Source organism: Panthera pardus, unplaced genomic scaffold, assembly GCF_024362965.1.
Source record: "Panthera pardus isolate Hobbes unplaced genomic scaffold, ASM2436296v1 HiC_scaffold_24, whole genome shotgun sequence".
NCBI classification, from domain to species: Eukaryota; Metazoa; Chordata; class Mammalia; order Carnivora; family Felidae; genus Panthera; species Panthera pardus.
Window position 1 is genome coordinate 114,510,201 of NW_026526810.1, and position 12,706 is coordinate 114,522,906.

At 47.1% G+C, this 12,706-nt stretch overlaps 1 protein-coding gene across 5 annotated transcripts in view; it reads left to right on the forward strand.

Annotated features, from left to right (window-relative positions):
* ADCK1 (aarF domain containing kinase 1) overlaps positions 1-916 on the forward strand; it is a 150,245-nt gene extending 149,329 nt beyond the window's left edge. For all 5 annotated transcript variants that reach the window (XM_053889657.1, XM_019427332.2, XM_053889660.1 and 2 more), the window contains one exon: positions 166-916. In XM_053889657.1, coding sequence (XP_053745632.1) covers positions 166-337 — 172 coding nt within the window. In that variant the 3' untranslated portion in view covers positions 338-916. The remainder of the gene's footprint in view (positions 1-165) is intronic.
* The last annotated feature ends 11,790 nt before the right edge of the window (positions 917-12,706 follow it).

Here is a 12,706-nt window from a genome sequence, read left to right on the forward strand (position 1 = left end):
TGGTCTCTGGGTGGGTGGGCAGTGCTATGATCATGTAACCAGGAGTTATCCGCTAGGGCAGGGGCCTGGTAAGTTGACTAAGTCAGGATCTTCTGTTGTTGTGATACTGAGTGCTTCTTGCCTCTTTATCTCTTGTTCTCTCCTCCCTTCTTGTCTGTCCTGCAGGCACAAGAAGAAGAGTACCTGTTCGTCCTTCAGAAGGGCCCAGATCTCTTTCAGCGAGGCCTTCGACTTATGGCAGATCAACCTTCATGAACTCATTCTGCGTGTGAAGGGGTTGAAGCTGGCCAGCTGGATCTTGGCCTTTCTTTGCTGGCTGTTGCCCACTCCATACTGAGTGGACTTGCTGTCCCCTTTCCCTTTCCAGTGTGATTCTGTGGTGGGCAAGTTGACTTTTCACTCCACTCCTCTGTCATGTCTCCACCCAGGTGCCCTATTTCTGTCACATGGTGGCCTGGGACCCCACGATCATTGTCCATGGCACCACTATACTTCACACCTCTGGAATCCCTCCCCTATGCTATAGCCCTTGTCTCTGGGCCCACAAGCTGTCCCCTGCAGTAGGCTTCTCCCCTGATCCAGGGAGATGGCCCACCACTCTAGGTGGGTGCCATGGGGCTGGATGTCACCCTACTTCCGGTAACAACTCCTGTTGTCAGGATGGACCATGAATCCCACTGACTTCCTACATGAATTCCTACATTTAACTTGTGGGCACTTTGATTTTGTTGGAAGAGAGCATTGTTTCTGATCTTGCTGGGAACAGATTCCCTCTCCTTGTCCTGTCATTCCCCAGAGGTGTTGCACCTGAGCAAGGTGGCTCGGCATCCAGGGCATGAGTTCACTGCTGTCACAGTGACCCCTTTGGTGTTTTATATACTGTGTTTCAATAAAACCCCTTGAGGGTTGCAGGGAAGGGCTTTGTTGATGGGATTTTTATTCTAGGTTGGGGGTGAGTCCACATTGGCCGTTAGGTAAGAGTGGACCTGGGTGTCTTGTGCCACTGTGTTCTGCTTGGCATCTTGCCCCTGTCATCCTTCCAGCCTTTCCCTGTGTGGCCGCTTCCTGCCGCATGTAGGCTTTTCTTACTTTCCAAGACTCTGAGGCTTTGGTCAGAGGAGTTAAGAAGCCCAAGGCCAAGAACTCAGAGGCTCATCTGAAACTTCTGCCTTTGGTTTCTCTGGGTTCTCCACCTGCTTTGTTCTACTCATTGCTTTGTTCTACTCATTGTTCTACTCATGTCCTGACTTAGCCCTTCGGCTCCTCATTTGACGCTCAGTCCTGGAGACTGTAGTGTAAGCCTCAGTCACTGTGGCTAGGGTTCCACTCTGGAGCCTCCTTGTCTCCTGTCTGGACTCCATGCTTCCATCTGTTGCCCATGGCCAGGGCTGCCCCGCCCCCACTCAGTCATCTGCTCCTGTTTCTGGGTCATCCCCATAGTCGTGCTCTAACTCCAGGTCCCTGAGAGACTCCACATTTGGCAGGTCCTACTATTACCGAGCACCTGTGCTCACCGGCAGTAATTGTGTTTGAGTGTCTCTGATCTTACTTCATCCCATTCACAGGGCCAGAAAACCCCTGGATCCAACTCTCATCTTCTCTTTGTTCATGATACAACAAGCAGGTTTTCCGCTGACCAGAGATGATTTTCAATCCCTTTATTTCCTGAAAGAATTAATTGTTCTTAGTGACCAGTTGGATGCACCCGGGGACCTGAGAGAATAATTTGCAAGATCTGTTATTAATCATGAGGATGCATGCTGCATATTATATTTTATGGTGTCTTTTATAGCCACTGAAGTAAATATATAATGTCCTTTTTGTTCAAGGTAATGGTTACTTCTCACTTTTAGTTTAATGGTTGGCTCCCTCCTGCCCTGGGATCTAAAACATCAGCATGTTGCCAGTGGGCCCAGCATCCAGAACAATTATCCAGGGAGAGTAGATAATCTGGGAGAGTTTGGGGTATAGGGAAGTTTGAAAATAGGAAGAAAGTTGGCTGATGATAATATTGAGTGCCTTCCATGGGGAGAGACCATGCTAGGCTCTTCATAAATAAATTACATCATTAAATTGTCCTGTCAGCTCTATGAGGGGGAGAAGTCATTAGTCTCATCTTCCAGAGATGGGGACCAAGGCTCAGAGAGGTTGACCTACTTCCCTGAAGTCACAGAGCTGCTAAATGGTGGTCCATTGTGGAACTCCATTCCGCTGTGCTATAGTTCTAAATCACACTCACTCTTTGGCCTGTCATATGTGCCTGAATGGAGTCTCAAAAACTTTGATTTCAGAAGGAATTGGATTTTCAGTTGAGATAGGAGAGTCCAGCATGTTCCCTGGAGCCTGAGGCAGGGTGGATCTGGACCACTGTGGCCTGCATGCAGTTCTGACACTGACCACCCAGAGCTAGTGCAGAGTCCAAAGGCTTCAGGGCATAGAGCCTTTGAGACTCATGTCAGGCACAAGCCGCAGGTTTGGAGCTTCGCCGGGCCACATGAACTTCTGACCGGCTGACTACAAATTTGGGTGTCCCCATACCCACCCTCCCACCCCCAAATTCTATAATTTGCTAGAATGGCTCACAGATCTCAGGAAAGCAAGATACTTGTGATTACAGTTTTATTATAAGGGATACAAATCAGGACCAGCCAAATGAAGGGACATGTAAGGCAAGGTCTAGGAGGATCCTGAGTGAGGAGCTGCCACGGCCTCTCCCCTGGGGTCAGGCATGTCGCCCTCTCAGCGTATCCGTGTGTTCACTGGGCTTCAGTGTGCAGAGTTTTTCTCAGGGTTTCCTTGCATAGACACGATTGAATCATTGATCACATGATTGAACTCTGTCTCCAGCCCTCCTTTCTCCCCACTCCCTGGAGAAAGTGGGCTGATCTTGCCCTCACCCTGGGCCATCTAGTAAAAACCCGGGTGTGATACAAGGGACACACTCTGAAAAGGATACTCCTATCACCGAGAAATTCCAAGGAGTTACAGTTACCTTCCCAGAAGCCAGGACAAAGACCAGACAGATTATTATATAATAACTACTCTGGTGTCTTCTTGTCCTGTGCCCTTGACCCGAGGTATATCTCTATGGACTGACCGCTGGCCTGTGCTTTCTGCTCGGCCTGGGTGGAGCCATATCTGGAGCCCAGAACTGTAGGAGATCATTCTCTCTCCATCTCTATTCCGTGGTTCAGCGATAGCATGGCTGAGTTTCTATGTAAGACCTTGCTCTGATCCCTTCTCTGGCCTGTGGAACTTGCCGTAAATTGATTTGGGTTTGATGCTTCCCAGTAAAATCCTGTGATGTTTTTTTCTCCCAGCAGCGACAGTGTGTCAGGAAATCACCAGCTCACTCTGAAGAATGTTTTACCTTTTAACACTTAAATTCTTATTCAGTTTAGGTGTTGGCTTCTTTGATTTGGGCAACATGGATATTTCCTCCTGCTTCCTCTTTTCGGTGGAGTAGAGAGAAATTCCAGCTCTATGGCCATGTGGTCTACATCCTCTCAAGTATGTGCTCAGTTCTTAGCAAGTTCAGAATCCTGGCTTGTAGTAAGTGCTAAATAAACATGTAAGTATTTTCTTTTTCAAATTTTTGAGAGAGAGAGAGAGAGAAACAGAGAGGGAGACACAAGATCCAAAGCAGGCTCCAACCCCTGAGATGTCAGCACAGGGACTGACATGGGGCTTGAACTTGTAAACCATGAGATCGTGACCTGAGCCGAAGTTGGACACTTAACTGACTGAGCCACCCAGGCGCCCAACATGCAAGTATTTAGAATTTCAGAATACTTTATCTTCAGGGCTCCTGAAATCTGTACATTAAAAATACACTACATGTGTCGCCCATCCCCTGCATAAGGAATATTGCGTTGTCCGATAGACAGGTTAATTTCCGCAGAGCTCCAAGCCTGCTCCCAGGCCTCCAAGAATGTGAACAGCCAATGAATGACCTCTCAGAGAGCCAAAGTGGTTCCTAGAGGCACCTGAGCAAATCCTTAGCAGCAGGACTCATTGGGAGGTTGAGAATTACCCTCAGTGTAAGCAACTGAGAGAAGAGGTAAATGGAGCCGTGCAAGTGACACTTGGGCTGATGTAGTTTCCAGGTATAGCCATGAGGGCCTGGGGTCTAAAAGTTGGGAACTGGTAAGGGGTCAAGATCTTAGTAGGCAGGACAGACAAGGCCACAGAGAGTGGCATGTTCTTTGCAGCCTGACATTTTGGGACGGTGGTGTTTGTCGGGCTGGATCAGGAAGGCCTGTATTCAACAAGAGGCCTTGAATGCCAGGTATCCTGGTACCCACTGCTTGCAGGTAACTGGCCAAAGGGAAACTGCAGGAGGCCCAGTCTCCTCAGCCTTAAATCTATAAACATTTTGGTAAAAGCTCGTTTGTTCAAAAAGGCTATTCGCACCTCCTCTCTTCCCTCCTTCCTGTAAAGTAAAGCCTCTTATGAAGCTGCACAGACTGGCTTGGCACTCTCTCCTTTTTTGGAGGAAAGATGAGGTCAGCCCTCAGCAGAGTACATGTTAAACCTTGGGTTAGCTGTGATGTCCATTTTCCTGTGGTGAGTGCCTCCTGGCCTGCTTTCTCTGGAGGCTGCCTCAGCCGTGCCATCAGCCAGGTCACTGTGCCCCTGGCAGGCACTGCTGGGGGCAGAAAACACTCTGCTCAGTTCTGCCTTCAGCTTAATAGTTGCATGGTTCTGTCGATGTTTCTTCCTGTTTTTCTTTTTCCCATATGTGAGAGGCAAGGACAAGCTCTTAAGACTGGTGAAGTGCTAGGTAGGAAGCCCTTGACCTCTGCCTTTTCAGCTCCCATGACTTCATCCCCTCTCCCTGCACTTTCATTCTAGAACAGTGTGTCTCAAAATTTTGTGTAACAACCATTAGAACACAGGATTCTGACTCAGTGGGTTTGGGGCCTGAGAGTCTGCATTTCTATCAAGCTCCCAGGGGATCTCTTGCTGCTGGTCCACAGTGCACACTTTGAACTGCAAGGACCTAGATGGTTCTGAAGGTGTGGTTCTGACCCGGCAGCCGCAGCATAACCTGGGAGCTTATTGGAAACGCAAATTCTCAGCCCCCACCTCAGATTTGCTGAATCGAAAACTCTGGGGCAGGGCTCAGCAATCTTTTAATAAGCTCTCCAGGGAATTCTGATGCACATGCTCATGGTTGCAATCTCAGGTCTATGGTTCACAACCCTACCTGCACACTGGAATCACCAGGAGAGAGCTTTGAATGCCCAGGATTCTGATTGGATTGGCTTGAATGAGGGCTAGACATTTTTTATTGTTTTTTGTATTGTTTTTATTTAAAAAAATTTTATTGTTTATTTATTTTTGAAAGAAAAAGAGTGAGCTAAGACAGGGCAGAGAGAGAGAGAGAGAGAGGAGCACAGAGGATCTAAAGCGGGCTCTGTGCTGACAGCAGACAGCCTGATGCGGGACTTGAACTCACGAACCTCGAGATCATGACCTGAGCCGAAGTTGGACACTTAACCGACTGAGCCACCCAGATGCCCCTGGTTTTTCTTGGGGTGAGACTAGGATAGGATGAGGGCTCCTGTGTGTGGGCCGTGGTTTCCATAATTTGAACTTTTCCAGTAGTATCAATGGAGGGAACACTTGGGCATTCATATCAGTTTGCCCAGACTTGTGGCCAAAAGGAAAAGAGAAAGGTGGGGCTTAGAAGCTGTCAGAGTAACCTCAAAAATGGAGTCAGACTCTCTCTCCCCTAAGAAAATCCAACAAGCTGAGGATAGCCCACCAGAAAGATGGAAGGAGCCTGGGTCTTAGATGAACCCCTGCTAAGGCCCCTTGCTAAGTAGTGAGTGTGGTCATGTGTATTCGTAAGAATAAACATGATAAATATTTGTTGGAGAAATTAATGTGAATGGGGTTCTTTTAGAGTATGGGGAGGCCTTCTTCTGAGTGTTCTTCAATAAAATGCTCCCTACACCCATGCCTTAAGGGTGGTAGTCAGGAGCCCCATGCCAGGTCATGGTGATGCTGACCACCGAGTGGCTTAAAACAACGTACAAGTTCGTTATTTTACACTTCTGGAGGTCAGAAGTCGAAAAGCAGGGTATCAGACAGGTTGCATTCTTTCTGGAAGCTCTAGAGGAGGATTCTTCTCCAATTTCTAGAAGCTGCCTGCATTTCTTGGCTCATGGCTGTATCACGTGTACCTCTTCTTCCTTTGTTGTGGCTTTCTCTGATTCTGACCCTCCTACCTGCTTCTTATAAGTACCTTGTAACTACTTAACCATCCCCCAAGGTAATCCAGGAATCTCTCCCCATTCTCAAGTCTTTTTATCACCCCTGCAAATACTTTTGACCACCATGTAAGGTCACATTTCCAAGTTCCAGAGACTAGAAAGCACACCTCTTGGGGGAGGGGGAGATACTATGCTATCTACCACGCAATTGAATTCTGTGGGTAGGCTTGGGAATCCTAAGGTAGACTTTGTTCTGAGTAGAAGAATTAGTTATCAATAAATGATAAAATATTAGCAATAATAATAGCTAATTTTGAGCCCTGACCATGTGCTGGCCTTGGATTTGATTTCACTTAATTTACATGATAACCCAATGAAGTGTAGGGGCCGCTATTATCCCGTTAGTACAGGTGAGTAAACTGAGGCACAGAGGGCTTAGGTTGCTTGCTAGAGGCACACAGGCAGTGAATGGTGGAGGCAGGTTCTGAACCAAGGTGGTCTGCAGCCAGAGCTTAGGCTCTCAACCTCTGACTTTCCATTTTCTTCTGTAAGAGTAGACTGTTTCCACCAAGCCTGCTAAGAAGTTGGACCCTCCCAGCCTTCCCACAGCCTCCTCAGTCTGGAGCTGGGGAGGCTCTCGCAGTGGGTTCAGCTGGGCAGGGACACCTTGTGAACAGCCATCTCTCTGTGGAGGGTAGGCCTGTGTGGCCCAGAGCTCACCTGGCCAACAGCGCCTCAAACATCAAGCCCCTTAGGCCACTGTGGACACTGGGATATGCCCCCTTCTAGGGAAATCCTTGTAAAGGGAGCTAACAGTGGCAGAGATTGCAGTGTGCTCCATGGAAAGTAGGAATATAGAGGGGGTCTGCCTTTTTTACCTTTTCCTCTCCCAAGTATGCAGGGAGAGGTGACAAAAGATGGGGGAGGGGGAAAAACCACCAATGTGGGACATTTATTTTTTAAAATTTATTGAGAAAGAGAGCAAGAGAGAGTGTGGGGGAGGGGGAGAGAGAGAATCCCAAGCAGGCTCCACACTGTCAGCACAGAGCCTGGTGCAGGGCTCAATCCCATCAGCTGTGAGATCATGACCTGAGTTGAAATCGTGGGGCGCCTGGGTGGCTCAGTCGGTTGAGCGTCCGACTTCAGCTCAGGTCGTGATCTCGCAGTCCGGGAGTTCGAGCCCCGCGTCGGGCTCTGTGCTGACAGCTCAGAGCCTGGAGCCTGTTTCGGATTCTGTGTCTCCCTCTCTCTGACCCTCCCCCGTTCATGCTCTGTCTCTCTCTGTCTCAAAAATATAAATAAAGGTTAAAAAAAATTAAAAAAAAAAAAAAAGGAATTGAGTCAGATGCTTAACCAACTGAGCTACCCAGGTGCCCCCAACGTGGGCCATTTTAATGAGTTTGTTAGAAGTGACTTCTGACTTGTAACGGTTAATGTCTCTAATAATCTAATGGCAAGATGTGCCCAGAGCAGATCTGGAACTTCTTCCTACCTTTGGCCTGGACCAGCGTCTCTGCCCATACTGGGCCAGGCAGCTGGAAGTAGTCCCATCGCCCTAGTTCTGCTACCAGTGGACAGGTTGCTTTGGTCTTGGAGCTTCTGCTTCCCCTGCTGTGAAATTGCCTGGTTTTCCGTAGGTTGCCCTTCTCAGAGGACTGTGGTGAATGCGAAGAGTTAGTGCTAGTAAAAGCGACAGGGAAAAGCAAACATAGATAAACAGCATGCACATAGACAGTTTACCCAGTAAACCTTGCACTTGTACAGATTTCCCCTTTCCTGCAGGGACACCCATTCCTGCAAATGTGCTGATCCAGGAGCTCTCACAAACCATGGGGGTAGACAGACGGCCATCTCTCTGGATGCAGAGGTTGGTTCCGGTAGGGGCTCATGACCCGAAGGACCTTCCTGTAACTTCAGCTAGAGATATGGAGAATGACTACCTTCCCACTGGTTGCTAAGCTCTGGTGGCTATCTTGCCTGCCTCATCCTTTAAACCCCTAGATCAAACCATTCCTGTAGGTCAGATCCATCCTTGATTTTTCAGTTACTTGAGCCAACAAATCTGCCTCCCCTTTTTTGTGTAAGTTGTTTTAAATTGGGTATCTTATGTTTAACCAAAAGGGTCCATATCATTGCAGCTATTATCTTTAAGGGCCCTGGACTCATGTTTGGAGGATGTGGAGAGCCTCGAGGAAATCTAGAGGAAAATAACAGACACATCCATAGAAAAAATAGAGATGATTATAGACTGGATGCTCTCCGTACAACTGAACAAGAACAGACAGAGTTAAATTACAGTAGGTTTTTTATTGCCATTGTTGAGACAGAGTGAGGGCTACTAGTTGGTTACTTTAAATGCCATTTTCTGGTCAGAATGAACACAGGGACCCATGCCGTTCTGGCTGGATGCCATTTGTGTGGATGTGCTTTTTATAGTAGTCCTGCCTGTTTTCTAATGACCCGTGGGGTTCTCAGAAGCTGGCTCTTTGGCTGAAATAGGCTTGATTTCTCTTATTGATTCTGCTAGTTGCTGTCCACAGGTCGCCCCCAGAGAGCTGGCGGGAGCTCTTTCTTTAATCACACTGTTAGGTTGATAGAGACGTCCCTGGGAGCATTTAAGATAAAGACAGGTGTTCCCTGTAGACCTGAGAGCTGCACAGGCCAGTTCACGGAACTTGAGCTTAACCAGGGACAAGTTTAGGAACGGGTCTGTGTGTGTGGAAGCTTCTGTCCCTGCTCCACTCCCTAGTGCCACATGTCTGGCCGAGTGAGATGAGGGCTCACATGAGGATTGTTACCTCTCTCTCTCTCTGGGTTGTGGGCTTCCTAAACAGGCTGATATCATTGTGTTACAGACACCAGGCTCACCCATCTCCATGGCCTTGCTCTTGTCCACTCTGCCTCCTCTGCTTGTCCTTATATCTAAGTCCCCTTTGCTTTCTGCTCGTGACAGCATTCAGGCCCTGCTTTGCGTAGGGAGCCTCCCAAGACCACTGGGCCCCTGTGGCTTCTTTCTCCTCCCAGTTCTGACCCTTCTCTCCATTTCCACTATCCACACTCAATTTTCTACCCTCTGTCTGCAGGTCTTGGAGGGGGAAGAGCACTTCTTTGTCTCATGTGTGACAGTGGAGGCCATAGCAGGCCCTTTACTGGTCACTGTGTGGCCACCTACACATGCCTCAGTTCATGCATATCGCATGTAGTCCCTCAACACCTATTTATTGGGGAGGGAAGGGGAGAGACAAAATGTGACCTGTGGTCTCTCTGACAAAAGGAGATGGCTTTGGGTAAGGAGGGAGGCTATTGCTGGTGGAGGCAGTGGTGAGCTGGGAGTCTGTGGCCTGGGAGGAGAAAGGGATTTAAACAACTCATAGGGACGAGTGCTGCCAGTCGGCAGCTCCACCTGAAAGCAAGATTTGATGAGACTATCTCTAGATTCTCTTTTGGGCTATTATTTCTCCAGATTTCATTTTGACCAAAGGGCCCACTGTCTCACTGGATGGTGCCACCCGTAGTCGCCCAGGTCGAGAGCCAGGCATCAGCCTGTACCCCTCCTTGACCTTCAGAGCAACCCCTCCCCCCATATTCAGCAACTCTCCTCTACCTCCTTACCACCACCATCCTGGTCTGGATCTGGTCCCCTCCCTGTCCTCCGAGTCTCCCATCTTGTCCCACCAAACTGGCTCCTGTCCAATTCACCTAAGGCCAAAATGTCTATAGTCACATTGCCAAAAACCCATTTGCCTAAGGATGGGTTCTCTCCAGAGACAAGTTTATCTCAAATTAAGTGTTCTTGAATGTTTACAGATCCATTTGACCTTCCTATTGTTTCTTGCCTTTTTTTTTTTCATTTGTAAGATTAAAAAAATTTTTAACTTTATTTTGGGAGAGAGAGTGAGCAGAGAGAGAATGAGAGAGAGAATCCTAAACAGGCTCTTCCCTGTCAGCACAGGGCCTGACTTGGGGCTCAAAGTTACAAACTGTGAGATCATAAACAGCCAAAATCAAGAGTTGGACACTTAACTGATTTGAGCCACCCCGGTTCCCCCATTTTTAAGATTTTTAAAACCAGTTCACTTAAGAGCATTTGACTTAATTTTGTATTTCTTTATATATATATATATATATATATATATATATATATATATATATATGATTTATATACATTTATGTATATATGATTTATATATATATTTATATATATATATATGATTTATTGTCATATTGGTTTCCATACATATATATACATACATATATGAGGTATATATGATATATATATATACATATATATATATATATGATTTATTGTCATATTGGTTTCCATACAACACCTAGTGCTCATCCCAACAGGTGCCCTCCTCAATGCATTATACAGGCAACTTTTTAAAAAATGTTTATTTTTGAGAAAACGTAAGAGAGAGGGGGACAGAGGATCTGAGGCAGGCTCCATGCTGACAGCAGTGAGCCTGATGGGGGTTTGAACTCACGAACCAGGAGACCATGACTTGAGCCCAAGTCAGATGTTTAACTGATTGAGTCACCCAGATGCCCCAGGCAGCTTTTTTTGTCCTGTCTGTGTCTGTCTGTCTGTCTATCTATCTATCTATAATGTATCATCTATCTATTGAGAGGGAGGGACTGTGTGAGTGGTGGAGGGGCAGAAGTAGAAAGAGAGAGAGTATCTTAAGCAAGTCCCATGCTCAGCCCTGAGCCTGATGAGGCAGAGTTGGGGGAAGGAGGGGAGATCAGTCCCACGACCCTGGGATCACGATGTGAACCGAAATCAAGAGTCAGATGCTCAACCAACTGAGCCACCCAGGAGACCCAGGAAGCTTTTTAGAATGATCATTTCGTGTTCATCTAGCTGTCTTTTTTCTAGGTCACCTACTTTCATTGACTTTAAAGATAACCAATATTTCTGGGGGTCCCTGGGTGGCTCAGTCAGTTAAGTGTCTCTTAATTTCAGCTCAGGTCATGATCTCATTGTTTGTGAGTTTGGCCCTGCATCGGGCTCCTTGCTGACAATGTGGAGCTTGCTTGGGGTTCTCATTCTCCCTGTCTTCTGCCTGCCCCACCCCTGCCATTCTCTCTCTCTCTCTTAAAATAAATAAACCTAAAAAAATTTAAACATAAACAATATTTAGCCATTTTGTCTAAAAGACACTTGTACTCAAAAGATAGTTGTCCTAGCAAGAAATATTCAAGGCTCTAGTTACAGTCATTATGTACTGTGTCATCTTGATCCCTTACCTAAGGGTACATTAATTTCAGGTGGAAAATGGTGGACACTCATGTTGAGTTTTGTGTGATGCCTATTACTTTATGAATTCGGGACCTTGAAAAAGGATGATTCTTATGTGCAACGCAACAGGCTTGCCAATGACTGGTGTATAACACACTGAGCTTGTGTGTACTGAGTGAGGGAGTGAGATTCTGAGGCAGGGTCCTAGTACCACCACTCATAGTAGATTATCTCACGATTGAACCGTGTCAACCATCAGGATGGAGATATTTGCCTGAAATTTTAAAGAATTAAATGGAATGAAATAGACTGCCGTTGGTAAAACTAATGAGCGTCTGACCTAGGCAAGTACACTGGATTTGTCTGGGGTTCGAAAACAGGTATGGCAATACAGCATGGTGTTGCCAACCCCTACCATGGCCAGTGCAAACTCTGAAGTGATCACTGCATCCTTTTGGTTTGAGCTGGGATGTGATTCTAGAACGCTTCTTAGCACAGCATACCAGTCAACTGCTACTGACGGAGCAGTGTTGGCAAACGCCCAGTTGCTACTTTTGCTCTCAAAGCTGGATCCTTTCTTTACCTGCGATAGTTTCAGGGCTCTCATTAGCAAACACAGGAGGACAAACAAGTTAACTTCTCCACACTGACAGAACGTTCCTAGCTTTCTGGTGATGGGGAAAGAGACATCTTGGGCTCATTTGGACAGACTGATTTAAAGGCATTGTGATGTCATTCCCTAGCTTAGAGGACTTTATCAACACTGCATGACAGTGTTTTCTTTTGCAGGGAGTTTGATCTGGGGTTTGCGGAGCCATCCTGAGTTTCTGCATTGGAACCCAAAGGATTTCTGAGCAAAACCTGGATCTCCTCTGACCTTGTTCATCTTGGGGAGCTGCAGCAGGGAGCCAGGAGGGATCCTGCAATGGGAATCCAGAGACCTGGAGTGCTGCTGACCAGCTGGTCACTTAGGGCAAATCTCCCCCTCCCCCACCTCTGACTTCTCACTTACATATTAAGGAGAACGGGTTATAATCAGTGGTTCTCAGTGGGGGTGCTACTACCCCCAGGCACTTCATGGAAGTGCTTGGAAACAGTTTTGGTTGTCACAATGACTGGGGGGTTGTTACTGGCATTGAGCTGGTGGGGTTGAGGATGCTAGATGTCTTCCTGGGGGCATCACAGCCTCACTCAACAAAGAATTTTCCTTTGACCTTGTGTGATTTCCAAATGTCCCATAGGA